This window comes from Oryx dammah, unplaced genomic scaffold, assembly GCF_014754425.2.
Source record: "Oryx dammah isolate SB20612 unplaced genomic scaffold, SCBI_Odam_1.1 HiC_scaffold_25, whole genome shotgun sequence".
Classification (NCBI taxonomy): Eukaryota; Metazoa; Chordata; class Mammalia; order Artiodactyla; family Bovidae; genus Oryx; species Oryx dammah.
The window spans coordinates 95,193,839-95,214,426 of NW_024070209.1; the positions used below are offsets into that span (position 1 = coordinate 95,193,839).

Consider the following 20,588-nt stretch of genomic DNA (forward strand, 5'->3'; position numbering starts at 1 on the left):
CTCCATCCCCTCTCCCTCACAGCAGAGAGGAATGCAAAAGGAAGACTGTGGGAAGCGGCTACTCTGCAGAGACCAGAAAACCTGCTTGGACATTCTGATGATGTATTTACTGCAGTAAAACCAAGTCACTGAATGGTCTAGGAACCAAATACTGCTCTGGGCACTTTGAGAGGGCTCCAAGTTATAATACCCAGGCAGGATTTTTATGGGATTTTGTAAACCCAAAGCAAACATCTTAGCATGTAAGTTTCAAAGGAAATCTGTTATATCTGTTGGATGGTGGATATATGCTCAGTTCAGCTTCCTTGATGCCTTTTCTTTAATCCTCGCCTGAAATGTAAAAGCATTTGGCACGTCCTTGCTTAACAGCTGAGGGCCAGCTGAAGGCTGAAAAACAACGAGAAGCAAGGGCAAAAGCCTGAAGAGTGAAGAGAGAGAAGCCACACCATCGTCACTATCATTCTGCATCTTACTTTTAAAGACACACGGAAGAAATCTCCTTCAGATCTATCTAGCAGGAAATGCTATAGTTCCTCAGAGCAACTGGCGTGTTTGTACCTTTAGACAGTTTAACATAAATCTGGCAATTAACTGATACTGTGTTCCTTTCTCCTTTGCCTACGAGGAAGCTCAGCACTAAATGTGTGATGACTGAACATGCATTTCTGGGTCAGTTAAACCTCCGGATCTTTATTTTCCTTTTCTTTCAGGGAGTTTTCCAATTCAAGCGTTTTTTTTTTTTTTATCCCTTTAGTGTTTCTATTCCAACTGCGTTTCATATTGAAGTGGGATATAAATGAATTAACCTATCATTATTATTGCTGAGCATCAGAACAGGTTGAAGGCCCACTTATCTGGAGAATGATAAAGGAAAAGGCTGAACACTTTCAGGGATGTGCCTTCACGTTATTTTTCATTTGTTAGCTTGAAGAGCAGCTTTAATCTAAAAGAGCTGCTTGCAGCCAGAAAAAGTTACTGCTGTTAAGTCACTTCAGTCGTATCCAACTCTGTGCGACCCCATAGACGGCAGCCCACCAGGCTCCCCCGTCCCTGGGATTCTCCAGGCAAGAACACTGGAGTGGGTTGCCATTTCCTTCTCCAATGCATGAAAGTGAAAAGTGAAACTTAAGTTGTTCAGTCGTATCCGACTCTTAGCGACCCCATGGACGGCAGCCTACCAGGCTCCTCCGTCCATGGGATTTTTCCAGGCAAGAATACTGGGGTGGGGTAAGTATGAACAAATAAGAGAAAGGGCTGGGTTTTGAATAGAAAACTCTGATGTCTGTATCCTCTCACTATGCGTTCTGGGGAAGTAACAATCTCTGCGTATTGAACCTGAGAAGAGTGCTGTGAGGATTAGAGGGGCTCAGTGGCAGCTGCTGTTACTGCTAGAACAGGCTGGATGGAGCAGGAACTGCTGCAGGAGGCTTAGGAAGGTCCCTAGCCTCAGAGTCTCAAGCTAACAGCCCCGTTAAGGGACGATACAGGGTGGTGGGGAATGCTGGCATCAAGCAGACGTCCCCATCCTTTCTCACGTGTGTCTGAGGTAGGAGAGTGGGTGGGAGAGCAGGCAGATATATTTAAACAAGCTTGCTTTTAAGCTACAGGCAGCATTTGAGAGTAGAGACTTGTTCAGCAGCCAGGATTCCTAAAGTTCCTTAGTTTCTGTGGTCCTAAGAATACAGTCTAAAAATGATGAGTACCTACCATCCCCATCACACAAACCACGGCAGCACAGACACCAAAAGATATGTGATGTTGCCATGCCATCCATACTTTCACCCAGAAACATTTTAGAAGCAACAACAGTGTCCTAGACACCTCCTGCAGGCTGGGGGAGGTGGCAAGACACACATGAGCAGATAAAACTATCAGAGAGCCCCAGCCACTGCTCTTTCCCACGTCAGGACAGGTGCTGTGGGAATCCAGAAGAGGGGACAATGAACTGCCCCTTCTCTGAGGCGGACACATCTGAACTGAGTCTTGAAGCAGAGCTGGGAGCTGGGAGAAGAAGGGGGAAGTAGCACATTCCTATAGAAGGAACAGAATGTGCAAAGGCAAGGAAGTTCTGAAGAGCCCCCTGCCCGGGGCCCAAAGGAAATAAGGTGGACAAAAGGTCTCGGTTCTGTGGGGGTTCAAGAGGAAGCTGGGGCTGGGAGGCTTGGCCCAGAATGCTGGTCAAAGTCTAAGCTCTCTCTTGTAAGCAACAGATGCTAACAGCAGGGCAGTGGCACAACCAGCTTTATACTGTGGCACACCTCTCCTGGCGGCTCTGTCGACAGTGGGCTGAGAAGACTGGTGGCAGGGAGACCCACAAGAGGCAAGCTGCGCCAAGCCGTAAGCCTCGTCCGATCTGTGGCAGGGGCCGGCTGGATCCCGAGTTCCTCCCTGAGCCAAAGCCATCGCCGACAAGCTGATGCTGTCAATATCTAAGCGACCCTACAACGTCTGCATTTAGTGTCAGCTCCATCGCTTGTAACTCTTCCTTTAGGAGTGACCACAGCCATTTTCTGTTTGAACTGAATTACAGTCAAGTGATAACCACTGTAGCTTATACCCCCTCTGAGGCTTGGATTGGATCATTTAGAATTTAAATAATAAGAAAGGAACAAGCTGACATGACAATAAGGTCACACTTCAGCCTCTTCTGAGCCAATACACAATTTGCTCTCAGTGAAACAGCCGAATATAATCAAATTAAATACAATTCCTATTACAAAAGAAGAAAGACCAAGGCTGTTCCAATAAACCAATTCTCCCACCTAGTTAAACTGCAAAACCTTCAGGAAAGGTTTTGAAAGCATGACCCATCAGTTCTAATTTTTAAAACTTATCCTTTCAGTCAAGACTAGAAAAAGGCCCATTCCAACTTTTATCTTTACTACAAAGTGCTGTTATCTTGGCCTGATGTCAGGAGCTCTATCTCTCTTTCTGCTGACAAGCAGAGACGAGAAAGATAAGATTGGAAACGAATCTCACTTCTCTGAGTAAATAAATAATCAATACTCATCTAAATGTAAATGAGAAGGTAGCCCCCTCTGATAACAGCACTCTTATCAGAGAGCCAATTTTCTTCAGACATTTGGCCTCAACCAAATCACCATCATTCAGCCCCAGCCTAATGGCAAAAAATCGTAACTAAATTGAACCGATCACCAGAGATCAACTAAGTTCGGGCCTGGCCACTTCAGGTTCAAATGTTTGGGAATGCAATTTTGCCCCCATTAACTTTCAATAGCAATGAAGAACAGACTGGTCGAGGGGCCAGTGTGGGCAATAAACAAACCCCAGAAAGAGGGCCGGCCAGAGGATGAGCAGGAGTGGGTTTAAGTGTTCAAACAACATTGTAACTGGAGTGAGCCCCCAAAACTGTGAAGAAAGGCTGCTACCATGGGGTGGGAGGTAGCATGCTTTCCTATTGTCCAAGGCTTGGTGGAAACTGAGAAGATATTTAAACTTTATTAAGCTTTATGAACGCAAAGGTAAATAAAGGGGAAAAAAAGAGATATTAAAAAGCTACAGAAGCTAAAAATAACCTAAAGGTTGGAATGATCAATTTCCTCCAACTAATTTGTATCTGACTTAGATCTGACCCAGCAGTGCTGCACTGACCTGATTTTACTGAAATAAGACTCCGTCTACAAGACAAATCGCTTTAAAACCACTGCACTGGGGTTTCCATTTCTTTGCTGCAAGACTCAATTCACTGCTGATGAGAGTATTGGGGAAATTATGACCATTATTGATAGGGCAGCAAAACCACTTTCACACAGTCGTCTTCACGTCGACAGAAAGCTTGCACCGGACCATTAATGAAGGTGTCAGCTAGAACCAGAAATTAAAGACAAAGGCTGGGGAAGGACTAATTTTTAGAGCATGTTAAGGGTACCGGACACACAGAAGCAGCAGCCATCCATCCTCTGAGGAGTAACAGAGCCTAAACAAGCTCCAGCTGGGGACAAGGCAACTCTGCCTCCAAACAGGGGAATAAAAGTGCTTCTTTTTGTCTGGCCCTGGAGTTCTGAGAGCATAAGCTTTCAACATTATTGGCTTTAAATTTTTCCCAGACAAAGGAGGACATGTCTGGTGTGAGACAGAACTATTCAAAGTGTAACCATCTTGATAGATCTGTTCTTGTTTTTTTTTTTTTTGTGATTAGCAGTAATCTTATACCAGGATGTGTACATGATTACTTGTACGTCCCAGCCAAAAAATTCATATGTATCCTGGCTCCTCTCATACTTCTTCAGAGCAGTTCCTCAGAGCTAGGTGAGAGGCTGTCTGCCAGGGGACAGTAAGATCCCCAAGTAGAACCGAAACTCACTGTTCAAAACAAAAAGAGGCAAAAACAAAATGTAACCCTCCCTGTTCTTGTTGTGAGCATCTAATCCTAGAAGGTGGACACGGGGTGGTTAAAGTTTGAGTTTTGAGTTTAAAAGACTTGGGTTAAAATCTTGGCTTTTTTACAAAGACTCTGTGACACCGGGCAAATGAGTTGGTCTAAACCTTCGTGGAGTAATTGCAAAGATTACACAGAACACAGTGGCTAGGATATAACAAGCACTCAGCAAATGTCAGCTGTTATACTGCTATGCAAATTTAAACAAAATCATCAGTTTGCTCTTTTAGAGTATAACAACAGTGACAGACATTGAGGACTTTCCTGGCCCTTAACAAAGTCCTTTAGCTGGATTAATTTTCTGAATCATAAAACTATGAGGCAGGCCCTATTCTAAGCCCATTTTATGGAGGAGGAAAACACACAGAGTGGTTAAGCCACGTGTCGAAAGTGAGGCCAGGAGGAGAATCCAGGTGTGTGAGTCCAGGCTTGTGCTCTTAACCACACTGCCATGCTGTGTTCCAGGAAGAGCTTTCTACAATCTTCTTGAATTTGGGGTTAGAAAAAAAGAATTGTAAGGTTGAGACAATTTATCAGTTCAGAAAGGAGTGAAGACAGTGGGTGGGAGACCAGGAGGGAGAGTGGACAGTGGGTCTCGAGGGGCTGAAACCGAGAGCCCCTCAGCCCTCATGCGGGCACCTATCTCCTGAGCGCTTAAAGCGAGCGCCATCTGCGTGCCCCGACTTTGCCGGGGGGAGGGGGCCTCTTTCCAAGTTAAATGATTTACAGAGTTACTGCCTCAATCCACAGTTCTGAAAGTGTGATTTCTTTAGGGTTTAACTATACCCATTTCTAGTCTTGTTACAACTTTTTTATTGCGATAGAAAACATTTACTGGAAATATGTTACTGCTATTACCAGGTCATAAAATAAAAAGAAAAATAGTTTATGTATTGCCATCATTTCCAATCATCAATCAGAAAGTGCCAAGAGGAGGAAAGGAAAGGGCGTGCAGCTGAGATTTTCTTCTTTGTGTAGGAGAAAATGCAAGAGCACCATAATTCTTCGGAACAAATTTCTTCTTGAACACCCAGCCTCACAGAAGGGCTCCTGAGAGGCGTCGGGAGGCACACCCTTGGGCAGTTCCCCTCCTCTCTGCAGCCCGGTCCGACTCCCTGTCAGAATTAAGAAGCGCTCTTTCATCGCCTCTTTGGGGCGGTGTTCCTCTCAGTGCCCGGGGCAGGCTGTATTAGAAGCACTGATATCTATTTGTCATTGTCCTCCTCCGCCCCCTTGCCTCCAGTCAGGGCACTCTGAAGACGAAGATGGGAGGGATTTTTAAAAAATACAACTCAGGACTTCCAGGGGTCCAGTGATTAAGACTCCATGCTTCCAATGCAGGGGGTGGAGGTTTGATCCCTGGTTGGGAACTAAGATCCCACATGCCTCAAAGTGCAGCCAAAAGAAGGAAAAACAACAACAACAAAATTAAAACCCCAACTCTACTCTCAGAGCTCCAGCACAGCCAATGGGCTCTTTGTAGGTGCTCGGGGGTAGTGGTGGTTTCCGCTGTTAAACAGAACGACTGCAACAAGGCGCCATTTAAAACTGAACTACCCTGACCCAACAAGGGCATCCCTGGTGGCTCAGTGGTGAAGAGCTCGCCGGCCAGTGCAGGACACGCAGGTTCGATCCCTGGGTCGGGAAGATCCCCTGGAGAAGGAAACGGCAACCCACTCCAGGATTCTTGCCTGCAGAATTCCATGAACAGAGGAGCCTGGTGGGCTACAGTCCAAGGGGTCACTAAGAGTCGGACGTGTCTGAGTGATAACACACACCAGTATTCTGTCCTGGGAAATCCCAAGGACAGAGGAGCCTCATGGGCTACGGTCAATGGGGTCGCAAAAGACTTGGACAATGACCCACAAAGGAATCTAGCCTAAGAAACATGACTCCAAGCACATGATGATGTGTGTTCAAAGATGTTCACTGTAGCACTGTTTTAATACTAAAAAGTGCACACAATTTAAATATCCTCTAGCAGGAAACTAGAAAGTAAAAACAGTATATCTGTATGCTGGGATGTTATGGAGCTGTTAAAAAAATTAAGCTTAATAAACATGTCAATCTATGCCAAAACCAATACAGAATTGTAAAGTAAAAATTAAAAATAAATAAATAAATAAATTAAAAAAAAAAGACATGGGAAGATTACTTTGATATATTTACTAAATTTAAAAAGATACAGAAGGTATAGCACACGCTCCATTTTAATAAAGTAAAACCCCAGCTGCATATGTGCATTTACATATGAGAGGTGTCGGGGGAGGCGTCAGGAGGCACACCCTTGGGCAGCTCCCCTCCTCTCTGCAGCCCTGTCCGACTCCCTGTTAGAATTAAGAAGCGCTCTTTCATCGCCTGTGTGTGCGTGCATGTTTGTTGATAACACATCCACATAGAAACATAATCTGGAAGGCTGTGAGTCAAACTGTTCTCACGGTTATTCTTTTAGAATTACATCAGGTGTAGGGTGAAGCAGTAGCAAAGCTGAAGGCTTTTGCTTTCTTTACAGATTTCTATCTTGTTTGGCTTTTTCACAGAGGGCATATATTAGTAATACTACTGTCATTAAAAATCCAGTTTTAAAAAATGAGGTTGAATAACCTTAGTGATGATTCCAGCAGGACCAGACTAGGGACTGAGGCCCCTGGAGCCTCCCTTCAGGTGATGTGGGCTCAGTGGCTGCTGGAGAGCCAGGAACTAAAATGGCACAGAGCCTGTTCAGCAGCTCCCGTGGTCCTAGGTCAAGCCATCGAGTGGGCCCCAGCGGTTTCCGGAGCTGCTCAAAGGAGCTGGGCAGCAAAGGTGAAGATGAATGAAGCATCTGAGGCTGCCTGCTGTGCCCAGAGGCCACTCCCAAAGAGAGCCAGTGACCACAGACTGAGGGCCACACTGCCCACCCCAGGCCTGCCCTGTCCTCCTTGTGGATTCCAGACAGTATAGTGGAACCCAGCAGGGATCCCATACTGTCTGTCTGGCCTATTCAACCCCCTCCTGCGGCAGTCCTGACGCCTTCCTCAGCTCAGGCTTTGAGACGAGGTGGGTAGGGAGAAGGTCTGATCTGATTCCTGCTCTAGGCTCAACTGTGTGTGTGTGTCCATCCAGGGGTTCCCTGACCCCCAAACCATTTGAGAGGTATGGTGTAACAGCTGTAAGCCAGACTGCTTGGGTTTGAATTTTCAGCTTCACCACTTATTAGCTGTGTGACCCTGAGCAATTTACTTAACCTTTCTGTGCCTGACTTTCACATCTGTAAAAGGGGGATGACAACGGAACCCAGCTCTTAAGAGTTCTTCAAGGATCCACTAAGTCATGTACCTGGATTGTCGCTTCTGCCTTCCAAGCAGCACTCGGAGAGACAGAGGGAGAAGCGGGTGTTTCCAGGTCTCCAGAAGGGGCTGCAGCCTCTAGGTCTGCCACACTGGTCTCATTTCCCTCTTCTCCACCTCCCACCTAATGACATAATAATCTAGAAATATCCTCTAAAACTGGGCCGTTTCAGCCCACTGTGCCTCTGTCTGGAATGACCTCTACTTCACTCTTCCAGCACTCGTGCTCTCCCGCTCGAGGAATCAAAGTTCTGCCCAGGTGCCACTGCCTGACTTCTCCGTGAGGCTCATTCTAAAAAGATCTCTGAGTGGGCTTGTCTCTCATACTTTCCACACGCCCACTGGCTGAGGGGAGCACATTTCCACGGTCCTGCATTCCCAGGATGGCTGAGGCACCAGGATGGTTGTACTTGACGAACCTGAAGCTCAGCCGGCCTGCCCCCCATCCAAACCATCTGACTTGACGCTCCACCTCCACTGGACTCCAAACATCCCCTTTGGTTGGAGACTCCCAGCAGTGTCCCAAACCTGAATGGGTTTCCTGGGGATGGATGGAGCTAGGGCAGATAAAGCTGAGCCACTTGGCTGCTTTGGATACTGGCTGGAGAACAGAAAACCACCACTGACCCAGGCCAGTCCTACCTCTTAGTCAGTCTGTTCCCTCATCCAGGCCTGTCTTCTCTAGCCACAGCAACTGTGTCCGAACATCACAAAGAGAAGAGGGAAGGCCTGGACAACCTAAAACTTCAGAACATGGAAAAGGCTGGAAGCCACTGGAGAGCAGCCTTCCACACATCAGTTCAGGCAGGGAGGGTGGTGCAGGGCCAGACACTCTGCCATCCTGAGAAGTCCTAGAGTCCATAATCCGTCCCCACCCAGCTGGTGTGGGTGTACTCCCTTTGGAGAAAGGAGGCCAGATGTTACTTGTAAAAAAAAGAAATATTTTTTCTTCCTTCAAATCCAGATATCACTTATTAGAGAGAATGGAAACCTTTAACACTGTCCCTTAGCGTCCAATTTTTCAACCCAATCTGTTTCTCTTAACTCAAGTCACTGTGACATTACCAAATTTTACATACAGTTATCTGTTGCTCTGTAAAGAAATACAGATGGTTTTGTGGAAATAAACAGTCATTTATTTTAAACAATTGTAAAATAGTTTATGGAAACCAGTGGGGTAATGCATTCAAATAAATGCCAAAACTGGTTGATGGGGAGCCAGAGTGCTAAAGCACACTGCTGAGGAATTCGGCTGTGGGGAACAGACAGTAAATCCAGAGTGACAGAATCTCCCATGACGGCAAAGGCTTCTGACATTCAGTCCAGTACTCAAAAACCACAGCAGATCAAACCCATTTTCCTTAACACAGCCTTGACAGCCAGTGAAATTAGTGAATTTAGTCACAAGCACCTAAGAACAAAAACAAAAGAAACAAACAAAAAGGAGACTTCATTTGTCTGCAGCCTTTTCTGAACCATATAAAAGCAGGGACTCCAACCTGAGTCAATGGAGAGCAAGCTAAGGGCCAACTGTTCTCAATCACCAGATGCTGTTATGATACAGTGGAATCTGGGGCTTCACACTCAAATCTGCTTCCACCAGAGACTGGCTTGGGTAAATAACACCCTCTCTGAACCCCAGTCTCCTCCTCTGTAACATGAGGCTAATAGTTGCACGTACCTGACAGGCTGTTAAGCAGACGCAGTGAAGCCCCTGGAGTAATGGTGCTCTGTAAACAAAAACTGGTGCTCATGGCCCTGGTGGAAGGGGTTCTAGCCGTGGGAGGGACAGCAGGCTGCAGGTTTTCTTAGGGGTCTCCACCAACTCCCCCAAGGAAGCACCACTGACAGTGGATGGCTTGGGCCTGCCTTTTGTGGGAAGGGAGAGAACTCTGAGCACTTTTTTGCTTCTAATTTTATAAGACAATTAACTGTAAACTCATTAACCTTCCCTTCTCAAACCTTTTCCTTGTAACTGGGTTTCCAATGATGATACCATGAGTCTCCCAATGAATTAACTCAGTTGTTTGTTGAACTCCTACCATGTGCCATACCCTGGGCTAGACACGACAGACAGAAAGGCGAAGAAGACTGATTCTGGCCTTTGAGGGTCTGGCACAGTAAACGAAGCCCCTCAAGTTTGGAGTACTTCTCATTTAGCTGTCCTCCTTGTTGCTGACATTAGGTCAGCCCCAAGTTCCGCAGACTCTATCCACTCACCAAGTCTTCCTGGCATGCTTATCACCCAGCCCAAAGGATGGTCTCTCAAGCTGCCTCCAGTGATCCATTTACCCTACATTTTCATCAGAGGGTGCCTTCTGCAGTCAAACTCTGAAGGTTATCACTTCCATGCTTAAAATCCTTTTCAGGGGTGGGATGAATGGGGAGATTGGCATTGACATACACAAGCTATCATGTGTTAAGTAGCTAGCTAGTGGGAACCTCGGAGAAGGCAATGGCACCCCACTCCAGTACTCTTGCCTGGAAAATCCATGGATGGAGGAGCCTGGTAGGCTGCAGTCCATGGGGTCGTTAAGAGTCAGACATGACTGAGTGACTTCACTTTCACTTTCCACTTTCATGCACTGGAGAAGGAAATGGCAACCCACTCCAGTGTTCTTGCCTGGAGAATCCCAGGGACGGGGGAGTCTGGTGGGCTGCCGTCTATGGGGTCGCACAGAGTCGGACACGACCGAAGCGACTTAGCAGCAGTAGCAGCAGTGGGAACCTGCTGTATAGCACAGGGAGCTTAGCTCGGTGTTCTGTGATTACCTAGATGGGTAGGATGGGGGTGAGGGGGAGGGAGGTTGAAGAGGGTGAGGACATACGTGTACACATAGCTGATTCACTTTGTTGTACATTAGAAACTGACACACTATTGTAAAGCAACTATTAATAAACCCCAATTAAAAAAAAATTCTTTCACAAGCTCCCCACGGCCTACTCCTCAGCCTACTCTCCAAACCGTCTATCCATCTTAATTTCTTGTTCTTCCATGTTCTCTATGATCCAGCCAAACGCAGCCCCTCGCCACCTGGTGCACACACTGCATGGTCCCCCACCTCCACGCCATGCCGGGCCACTCCCTTCACCCATGCTGCCTGTCCCTCCGGTCTGTCAACTACCCCCCGCCCCGCCCCCACCACTACGGTTAGCCCCCAGGTATAACCTGGGCTCTACGATGGGACAAGCTGTACCACTTCACACCTCTGGGCTCTGCTCCAGGCCAAGAGTTTTGCAATCTCAGGCCAAAGTGCAAAATCGAGACTTCCTTTCTTTTCATCTAGTGTTGGACTTTCTGTCTCACTCAAGTAACTCACTGCTCTTGATCTTGGCCCAGCCCTGCCCAGGACCCTGCCCCCAGGCCTGGTCCCACCAGGTTCTCAGTGTGCCTCTCTGAAAATCCTGCTTGCCTTGATGCTACCCACCTGCCGGGATTTCTTTGTTCATAAATTACACATTTATCTGAATTCAATCACACGTGCTTGACAAAAATGAAGGGAAAAAGACACGGGAGACATGACCAAGACAACACCTGAAACTGTTTGGAGAATTCTACTTGCTGTGACCCAATGGGGAGTGGGTGTGAGGCAACAGTCTTATTTATCTTTGCAACTACTCGACTTGGTAAATGCGTGATGAGTGACTAAATGAATTAATTGGGTAGATGGTGGTGTCTCAGTTCTCCAGTTCCCTTACAGTGTGAGCCTCTTTCTGTGCCAAGTTTGACTTTAGTATTTAAATACAGGTACTTTTAGTTTTCATCTGTTCTAATGCTAGAGAGAAAAGCTAGCTGTATTTCAGTTCAGTGAAAAACCACAGGATACTGGCCTTTGACAGGAATTTTTCAGAATCAGAATCTTTTTCCTAGAGGTCATTTTGACAGTAGGATTTTCGCTTACTTGTTGCCTTTGTGACTTAACTCACAGGACCTGTACTGCTGTCCCTGGATGCTGAACATCATGTTTCCTGGTCTAGGCTGCCTGTGGTTCCCCCTTAGTCGTGTAGTCCTTGGGTATCGACCGCCCATTTACCCTGCTCACTGTTTTGGGGAGCCAGATCCTTCAGAGATGGGCTCTATCTGCCAATCCAGTTCCTCTCTGCCTGTCCCCCTTCTTCTAACCACCTTTGTACCAACCAGGGCTGTGCCTTAAGTCAGGACACAAGCCTTTAGGAAGCACTTTTCTTATTGCTAGTATTCTGTCTGGATCCATAATACCCAAGTGGGCTCTTGTCTCAGTATCTTCCATTAGATGGGTAAGACCTTAATGGCAGGGGTCAAATGCCAGCTCCACCAAGCTTTCAGATCTTGGGACACACACACACAGGACTACTATACACACACACACACAGGACTACTACTACACACACACACACACACAGACACACACAGGACTACTACATACACACACACACACACATACAGGACTACTACACACACACACACACACACACAGGACTACAACACACACACAGGACTACTACACACACACACACACACACAGGACTACAACACACACACAGGACTACTACACACACACACACACACACAGGACTACTACTCAGTCATAAAAAAAGATGAAACCCTGCCATTTGCAACAACATGAATGGGCTTTGAGGGTATCATGCTAAGTGAAATAAGTTGGCCAGAAAAAGACAAATACTGTACGATTTCACTCATACGTGGAATTTAAAAACAAACATAAAATAACAAAGTAAATGAAAAAAACAAATAAAAACATACAGATACAGAGAACAGAACAGGAGCCACCAGAGGGGATGTAGGGGTGGGGAGGGCAAAACAGGTAAAGAGGATCAATTCTACGGTGATGAATGGAAACAAAATTTTTGGTGGTGAGTTTGCTGTACTGTACACAAAAGAAGAAATATAATGTACTCAAACTCATAAAATGTTATAAACGAATGTTACCTTGCTAAAAAAAAAAAAGACCTTGGGAAAATTACTCAAGGACTGTAAATACTGTTTCTTCATCTCTAAATTGGAGATAATGGTAATTATTAACTCATGAGGTTGTTTTACAGATTAAATGAAATAATAATGTATATAAAGCACTGAGCCTGGCACATAGTAAGTGTTCAATAAATGGCAACTATTTATTTTTACATTAATACAATTTTGCACACTTTATTATGTTCAACTCTGAAGCCATCAAACAGGTAGGAAGCTGTTTTACTTTAAGCCAATTGTGACTTATAACCTAAGATGTTAAAATATGCTCCTGCTTGTGGTAAATACACGAAACAATAAGGCAAAAGCAATGGAAAAAATGGCAGTAGAGGAGTCGTGGCTGCCAGCCATTTTCCTTTCTGGGAGGTTTCCCTTTTGTTAGATCTATTATCTGGGAGCTGGCTGCCCCGCTGGCTCTCCATTTGCCTTGCTAATAACAGTAAATCCAGCAGCTTCCGCGGCAGCTCCTGTCTCCTTCAGCTGACTCTGAGACCAATCAGCGTTTCCTCTCTGCTAATGTCAGATGTTCCCTGGGAAGTCCCGCTGAAGACAAAATTTATGACAAAAGTTTCTCCAGCTTTTAACCCTTCTGCATATCCAGCCCCAGATGCAGAGTGCTCCAGAGGAATGCAGGTCATTCCTACATGTGCAGGCCTATGTTCTCACTGATGCTGTGCTGCTCTGACAAGGGGCCTCAGACCCCTGGAAAAGCTCAACCGAGCAGCTGGGCAGACAGATGCACACATTCTGGGCCATACCTAATGTGGACTAAATTTGAGCTGGGTTCTTTAGCAGCTAGAGTCTCTACCGAACCAAGACTCAAAGCAGTCACACACATAAAAAAACATGTGCTATCACAAAATTCTGAGTATGACTGGGTCTCTTAACAGTGAAACTGAAGGGAAGGGACAGGACTAATATTTACTGAGTAATAAAATAATAACAGCTAAGTGCTTGGTGTTTGATATAGATCTCTATCAAATTCTCTAAACAATGCCGTGAAGAAAATACTATTAATATTCTCATTTACAGATGAGGAAGGGCTTCCCAGGTGGCTCAGTGGGTAGAGAATCTGCCTACAATGCAGGAGACGCAAGAGGTGTGGGGTTTGATCCCTGGGTTGGGAAGATCCCCTCAAGGAGGGAATGGCAAGCCACTTCCGTATTCTTGCCTGGACCATCTCATGGACAGGGAAGTCCGGAGGGTTACAGTCTATAGGGTTGCAAAAAGAGTCAGACACGACTGAAGTGACTGAGCATGCAAGCACAGAGGAAAATGACGTTCAAAGGAGCCAAGTGACTCACCGAACAGCTAAAAAAAGTACAGGAGCAGGAGTGGAACCAGGGAGATGTTTCTAGAACCCAGGGATTAAGCTTTTTAGTTAAGACTGCTAACAAGCAGCCTGTGATCTAGCTGTGACCTTATTTTATTGAAGATCAAACTAAGGCAAGAAACTTGAGAGTGGGAGATGTTCTCACGGTCACCCAACTCGCAGTGGCGGCGAGCTTTAAGCCAGTAAGGGAGGCCTGCTTCTGCTGGGTAACAGCCACACCATGAAAGCAATCCTCCCAAGGGCTGCGGAGGAGAGTGTGCAGCTTCAGGCTTTGGGAAGACAGCGGGTGGCACTCCACAGTCTCTTCGGCTGGAGAGGGAACAACGGCTGGGAGGCCCCAGCTCGCTGGCGAAGGCAGCCGGCGAGCAGCAGCCCTGCCAGGCCCTTACAGACCTTATGTTCCTGGCACAGAAGAAGGGTCTCATCACAGGGTTTTCATTGTAAGGATGTAACTGGGACAGCTACATTCTAGCTCAATGGGCCTTTCTACGATCTCTTTGCCACCTCTCCACAGAAGTTAGACTTAAACAGATTCGTAGATCCAGTAAACTCATTTTTGTCTTGATTTAAAAAAAAAAAGAAACAAAAGGGAAAAAACAGTCCAAATGAACATGTGACAGCTGTTTGGGACTCCAATGTTATGGAAAAGCAGCTGTTTTCATTTATATTTGAGGTATTAGTCACTCTTAGAATGGGACAGAGTAACTCAGCTAATAGTTTGTGCTTTAACCTACGGAAAATACAGGTCACAGAGACAAGATGTTGGCAAAATCACAGTGTAAGTTACACTTATATAACGTTCTGGTCTTAAAAGGTTTGGAGATGCAACTATTTAATAATGATGTTCTCATAGGAAACTGACATCCAACACGATGAAATGGATGGTGGCTTTTGGGAAACAGGAAATTTCCAAGTAGAGAAAGTCCACGTAAGTAAGACAGAAAAAGAGAAAGCTTTTTAAGCTCTAGAATTCCAAAGTCTTTTTTTTTTTTTTTAACAAATTTTAAAAACTACTCTTACTCTTATCAAAGTAACCTATATCTACAGTTTTATAATTCTAATACTACAAGTCCTATAGCAAAAAGCAGTTAATTCCCTGCCCATCCCTGAGTCCGTCCTTAGAGGCAGTCAGCTTAAATGTTATTTCTTCTGACACTCACTTTTATATTCCTTTTTAGCATTCCTATTCAGTTGTTTTAGACATTATTATAAGTATCAGAGAGCACCTCTTAATGGCCGCTAGGGAAGATGAAGATTTAGTGTGTGGTCTCTTTCCCTCCCCTTTGGAAGCGTCTTTGTTTTATTCTATTTTATTTTCCTGTGATACAGCGTGGGCAGTAGCCTCCTCCTCCCTACTTGATCATCAATACTTAAAATGACTTTCTGGCATACTCCTCTGGCTCCCGCAGGACTCAAGAGAGATCCAAGTGAGTAAGGAAACCTGGGAGGCAACACTAATTTCAGCTGATGTGTGCTGCGTTTCATTTTTAGGATATTTACATTGTTCATTCAATGATCTGATTCTTGAAGGAAGTCTGACCTCCAATAGTCAAAGTCCATTCCTAAATAGGAAATGAGCAGCCTTGGACCTGGGCTGGAGGGAGAGCAGCAGCTGTGGGCCGTAGACGGGCTCTTGCTGCTTCTCCTTAGTTCATTCCACAACACGTGTTAGCCACCAACTGCGGGCACCTATGGTGCTGCTGAGGTCTGGTGCTGGTAAACCAAAAGGAACCCATTCTTCTGCATGAAGGGCCTCCATCTGACTCCAGTGAAAGCTCACTGCCCCCATCCTAAACCCTCTCCCAAAGGAAAGGAGGGTTCTCAGCCTTTGCCTTGGTAGGGACTCTCCAACATCTGGCAAGATTGACGTATCAGGAACCCTCTGATGCTAGGCTGAGTGGCTGAGGGTCAGTGTCTCTCTAGCAGTTCCAAGGCTGAGATACGGCCGGTGCCTCTCAATTTCCACTGTGGACCTGAATGGGTCCCTCAGTGTTCATGAATTCACTCAGCTCCTGCTATCCTGTACACTTCTTCCTGCATCAGAGAGTGGTGTTGGTAGCCAATTAGGAGGTGCATGGAAATGACCTACTGAAATGGAAAGGCTGAGGCAATGCCCTATCTTGAGGGTGAGATGCACTCCCTTCAAATGACAAACCTGGCTCTCACAGAAGTCCTTTTTGTCAGAAAGTGGGCAGACTAAAGGCTGGAAGAGAGACTCTCCATCAGAGGCATCTTGTTGGCTTGCTTACTTTTTATTGGCCGTCTCCCCACTGGGACAAGAGCTCTCGAGGAAGAGGCTGGGTCATTCTTTTCCAATGCCTGCAACGCAGCAGAGATTCCATCAACATTTATTGAGTGATGAGTCTGGTGTGGAACACACTGTGCTCAAGGGGTCTGAAGGACCCTTGGGATTTTTCAGACTTAAGTCACACTTTGTCTTAACTTCATCCTAATTCACACTGTTCTATTAAACACAGTATGCCAAGAACAAAGGGTGGGGAAGCTGGGGTTATGATTTGATATTTCTATAATTATGTGGTGACAGTTTAAGGGAAGATTGAGGAGTTCCAACAGACCACCTCGTATCTCTTGCAGCACTTGGGTTTTAATCACATCTCACTGTCTTTCTGTTGGAAAAGTTGGTTTGCCGGCACAGTGGAGTCTCTGCAACTTGCCGACTGGCCTGCTGTGATCAGGATCTAGGGAGAAGCAGGTGCCAACACGTCCTCCCCAGACTTGCTGCCCAGTGCCACTCCGGATGTCTTCTCCTGACTGTAAGTCATCTTTGTCTCTGGGCAACACTGTAAGGTATAGTAGAAAAAGGAACACCCTCACTGAAGACTATTTTTCTGAAAATATGTAGAGCTGCTGCAGAAAGCCCAGTATTTGTGGCTTTACTCAAAAACGAAAAGCTTGTTATGGAAAGTAGTTACTGAAACTGTGAAAACTGTCTATTAAATTGCTTATGGGGAAAGAGTAGCTCCACGATCAGGCCTCCGAAAGCTGTGAGGAAGGAGTAGGTGTCTCAGGTCCCTGGGCTGGTCTTGGAGAAGTCTTCTGTGGAGGGGCAACTGTTCTAAAGTGATGGTTTTTCAGGTGGCTAAATTCAGTCTTGGTAGAGGAGCTTGCAGCTCCTAACAGGATAAACACACTAATGGCCTGCCCCAAGAAAGAGGGCTTTCAGCAGAAGCAAGGGACTTTCTACTTCCTCTGGGGAAGATCAAGACTCTTGGTAGGGGAAATTAAGGGGCAGAGGCAGCACCCCAAACCTCTCTGTCTGTAGTCATTCACTCAAAAATCATATTGGTATTTAATTCTGTTTCTTCTTCTAAATGTTTTCTGAGAAGAAGCAGTAGCCTTTGTGAGCTACTCACTGTTAATACAGGGGCTTTTAAAAGTCACTTGTAAACATGTTTGATACAGGCAATGATGGTTTGTTCACTTTGTCTCTAGAATCTTTGTTGGAGTAAATTAAATTTGCTGATATAAGCTACATGACAAATGAGCCCTGATCATTAAGCCACCCCTATATATATGGTTTGGGTTTTGTTAGTCAAAAACAATTAGAGTTGACGCTCTGGGTCAAGTTTTCTCCTTGTTCCATGTAAAGTGTGCTTCCGGCAGATCCACATCCAAACAAATTCAAAGACTGGTTCTTTTACAGGGTACAAGCTCTCTATAAACTTAATTTACTGGAAAAACAAAAAGCACAGGCAAAGGCCAAGTCCTATGGGTAGGAAAGAAATCACAACCTAAAAAGCCAGGTTTTACAGTATGCCTAGTGTGGCTGTGGCCATGGGGATAAAGGCAGTGACACTCACTGAATGCCTCCTATAGACTGAGTGCTTTACATGCATTCAGTCAAAACAACAATACCCTGCAAGGTAGACAGGACTGCCCCTACTGACAGAAGAGATAACTGAGGTAGAAAGGTTTGACTTGCCTACCCTCACAGCTGGTATTAAAGGTACAGCTGGGTTGGGGACTTGGGCTGGGCCGGTTCCACAACCTACGCCTCTTCCACGAATCATACTGTCATCAGCTTTCATCAGCTGAAGCTGGGAGGAAAGCACCCTGCTCCCACTGAGCCGGGGACCCTGTCACCTCTGCCAGGAAAGACAGCACCGTGGTTAGAAGCCCAAACTTGGATTCAAGCCCCAGCTCCCAGTTTACTTGTGACCTAGGACCAGTCCTGCAGCTTCTCTGAGCTTTAGCTTTCTCATTTATAAAACAAAAATAACAACCAATTCAAATAGTTGTTTTAAGGTTAGTTGAAATGATCTTTTTAAAAAGTGGCAGACTGCCTGGCAAAGTTTGAACATTCAATGAGTGGTAGCAATTCTTATTACATTCATAACTCCACATGCTACTTAAAACTAGAGGTCAGTGGAAAGAAACTGTGACCTCAAAGGTATCATTTAACATGTGAAGTAATGAAAGATAAAGCATCCTACAAAAAGAATATTAGTGTTTTCTGTGCCATGAGGATGTATATTTGCAAGTTCAGAAATTTATGTCAATATGGGCAGAATTTAAATCATACATTTTTACATTTTAATGAGTTCTTTCCTATTCTCTTATGAACATTTTTTAAAACCACAAAAAATTAAAAGAAAGGTACACTGAAAATCTAGGTAACCACCACCTAGATCCTACAATTAACACCTTACTGTATTGGCTTTATCATATATCTATCCCTCAGTCCATCTTTTTTTTAAAAAGTGTATTTCAAAGTAAGGAACAGATGTCAGTACAGTCATGGCTGATTACTTCAGTGTGATTAACAGTAACTGGTTTTCAACATTTAAGAATCTTTTTAATATTTTGGTAAAATTTACATACAATGAAACACATATATTTTACAAGTACTATTTGATAGTTTTGGCAAATGCATATACCTGTGTGATACCAGCTCCTGTCAATACCTTTACTCCAGAAAGTTCCCTCATCTGCACTGCATTTTAAGTGTTCTTGAGAAACTGTGGTACAGGAAAAAAAAATGGGCTCAAGAATTAAGGGGTCTAGGTTCATATCTCACCTACTTTACGCATTACTAACACGAGTATGCACACAGAAACGTACACAATATGCACGCACACAGCTTCAGTTTTCTCCATCACAGCAAGGAGATAATGCCCATCGCACAAGACTTCTGTAAAGGTTAAATACAAAAATATCAGAATACAGTAACTCTTCAGTAAGTGTAAACACAGGTTACTTTCTCTCCAACCCTTCTTTCCTGCTCCCCACCGTTTCTGAGAATGTTATCTTCAAAAAGAAAACAGTAAGGACAAAAAAAAAACCAACCCACAGTTAAATGAGAGATGAGGGAAAAAGGCATCTCTCTGCATAGGCAGTCCTCTCCCAATTTATCCACTCTGACTTCAGCTAATTAAACATCTGTCTCAACGATCTCCTCAGCGAATTAGTCATCCCCACTTTGTGACACTGATTGTTGGTTGCAGCCTTTTCCTCACTTGCCACCATTCCCAGAAACTTCTAGGAGTTTACTCACCAGGCACATGGCAAGGGATGATACAGGGTCCCCATTAACCCCCTGCAGTTGCCCTTGGTGCTGGTGCTGTTCATAAAGCTGCCAGACGCATCCTGCAATGTGCCTCCCCAAATGACACCTCTTAAGGGGTGACAGCTTTTTTGTCTACACTTCTGATTTCCAGTACGATGCATTTTCTAAGAACTGTATATTATGTACCAAACTAAAACTATTTAACCAAAAATCTGTTTTTGAAACTAGGTTTGATAACAAAGCAAGCAGGTAACAACAAAAAGTATCAAATAAGGTGAAGTGCAGTCTTGTGAATTACCAGCTAGTTCTTTCTAAACACAGGAAAAAAAAAAAAAGATTTGCTGGTGAACAAATGCCCAGGCGGCGACAAGCGAAATGGCCTGGGCTGGATGCATGCCTTTCTCTATATATTGGGGTGTGTGTGTGCGCGTGTGCATCTGTGTGGGCAAGAAAGAGGTAGGTGGGGTGGGAAGAATTGTATCTAAACTATGGGAGTATTTCTTAAAACAGTTTTCTGAAATTAGACTTCCTCTCAATCCTTCTTCCCACTGAAACAGTTAACTGACATAAGAACGATTTTTTAGAAGATCTGAACAGTTCAGTCGCTCGGTCGTGTCCGACTCTTTGCGACCCCATGAATCGCAGCACACCAGGCCTCCCTATCCATAAGTGACTAATAAAAACTTTACAAATGCTTAATTATGTTAGAAATCTTGAAATGGAAATTAAAACTACCTATTAACTGCCAAACAACAGCTTGGCAAAAGTTCAAGACTGATGACATCCAGTGCTGGAACAAGGTGAGGAAAGAGGTGCTCCCACGTACTCTGGGAGTGTCAAAGGACAGGTAGATGCTTTGAGGAGAAGTTTGTTTCTCTCAACATTTTAAATAAACAAACACTCTCATATTTAAAACCTAGCAAAAATGTGAAATGAATATTCCTACAAGATTGCTCACTGCATGTTTTTTTAATACTTAAAATTTGGAAATCATCGAAATGTCCATCAATGGAGAGTTAAGTTAAATGAAT

At 44.8% G+C, this 20,588-nt stretch overlaps 1 protein-coding gene across 13 annotated transcripts in view; it reads right to left on the reverse strand.

The window, feature by feature from the left end:
* The window catches only part of MAPKAP1 (MAPK associated protein 1), a 237,831-nt gene that overhangs the window by 64,954 nt on the left and 152,289 nt on the right, over positions 1-20,588 (reverse strand). The window contains exon 10 of one of the 13 annotated variants that reach the window (XM_040225139.1): positions 8,842-9,139. The exons of the other annotated variants lie outside the window; for them this stretch is intronic. Coding sequence (XP_040081073.1) covers positions 9,126-9,139 — 14 coding nt within the window. The 3' untranslated portion in view covers positions 8,842-9,125. Of the gene's footprint in view, positions 1-8,841; positions 9,140-20,588 lie in introns of those variants that run through there. 13 annotated transcript variants of the gene reach the window in all.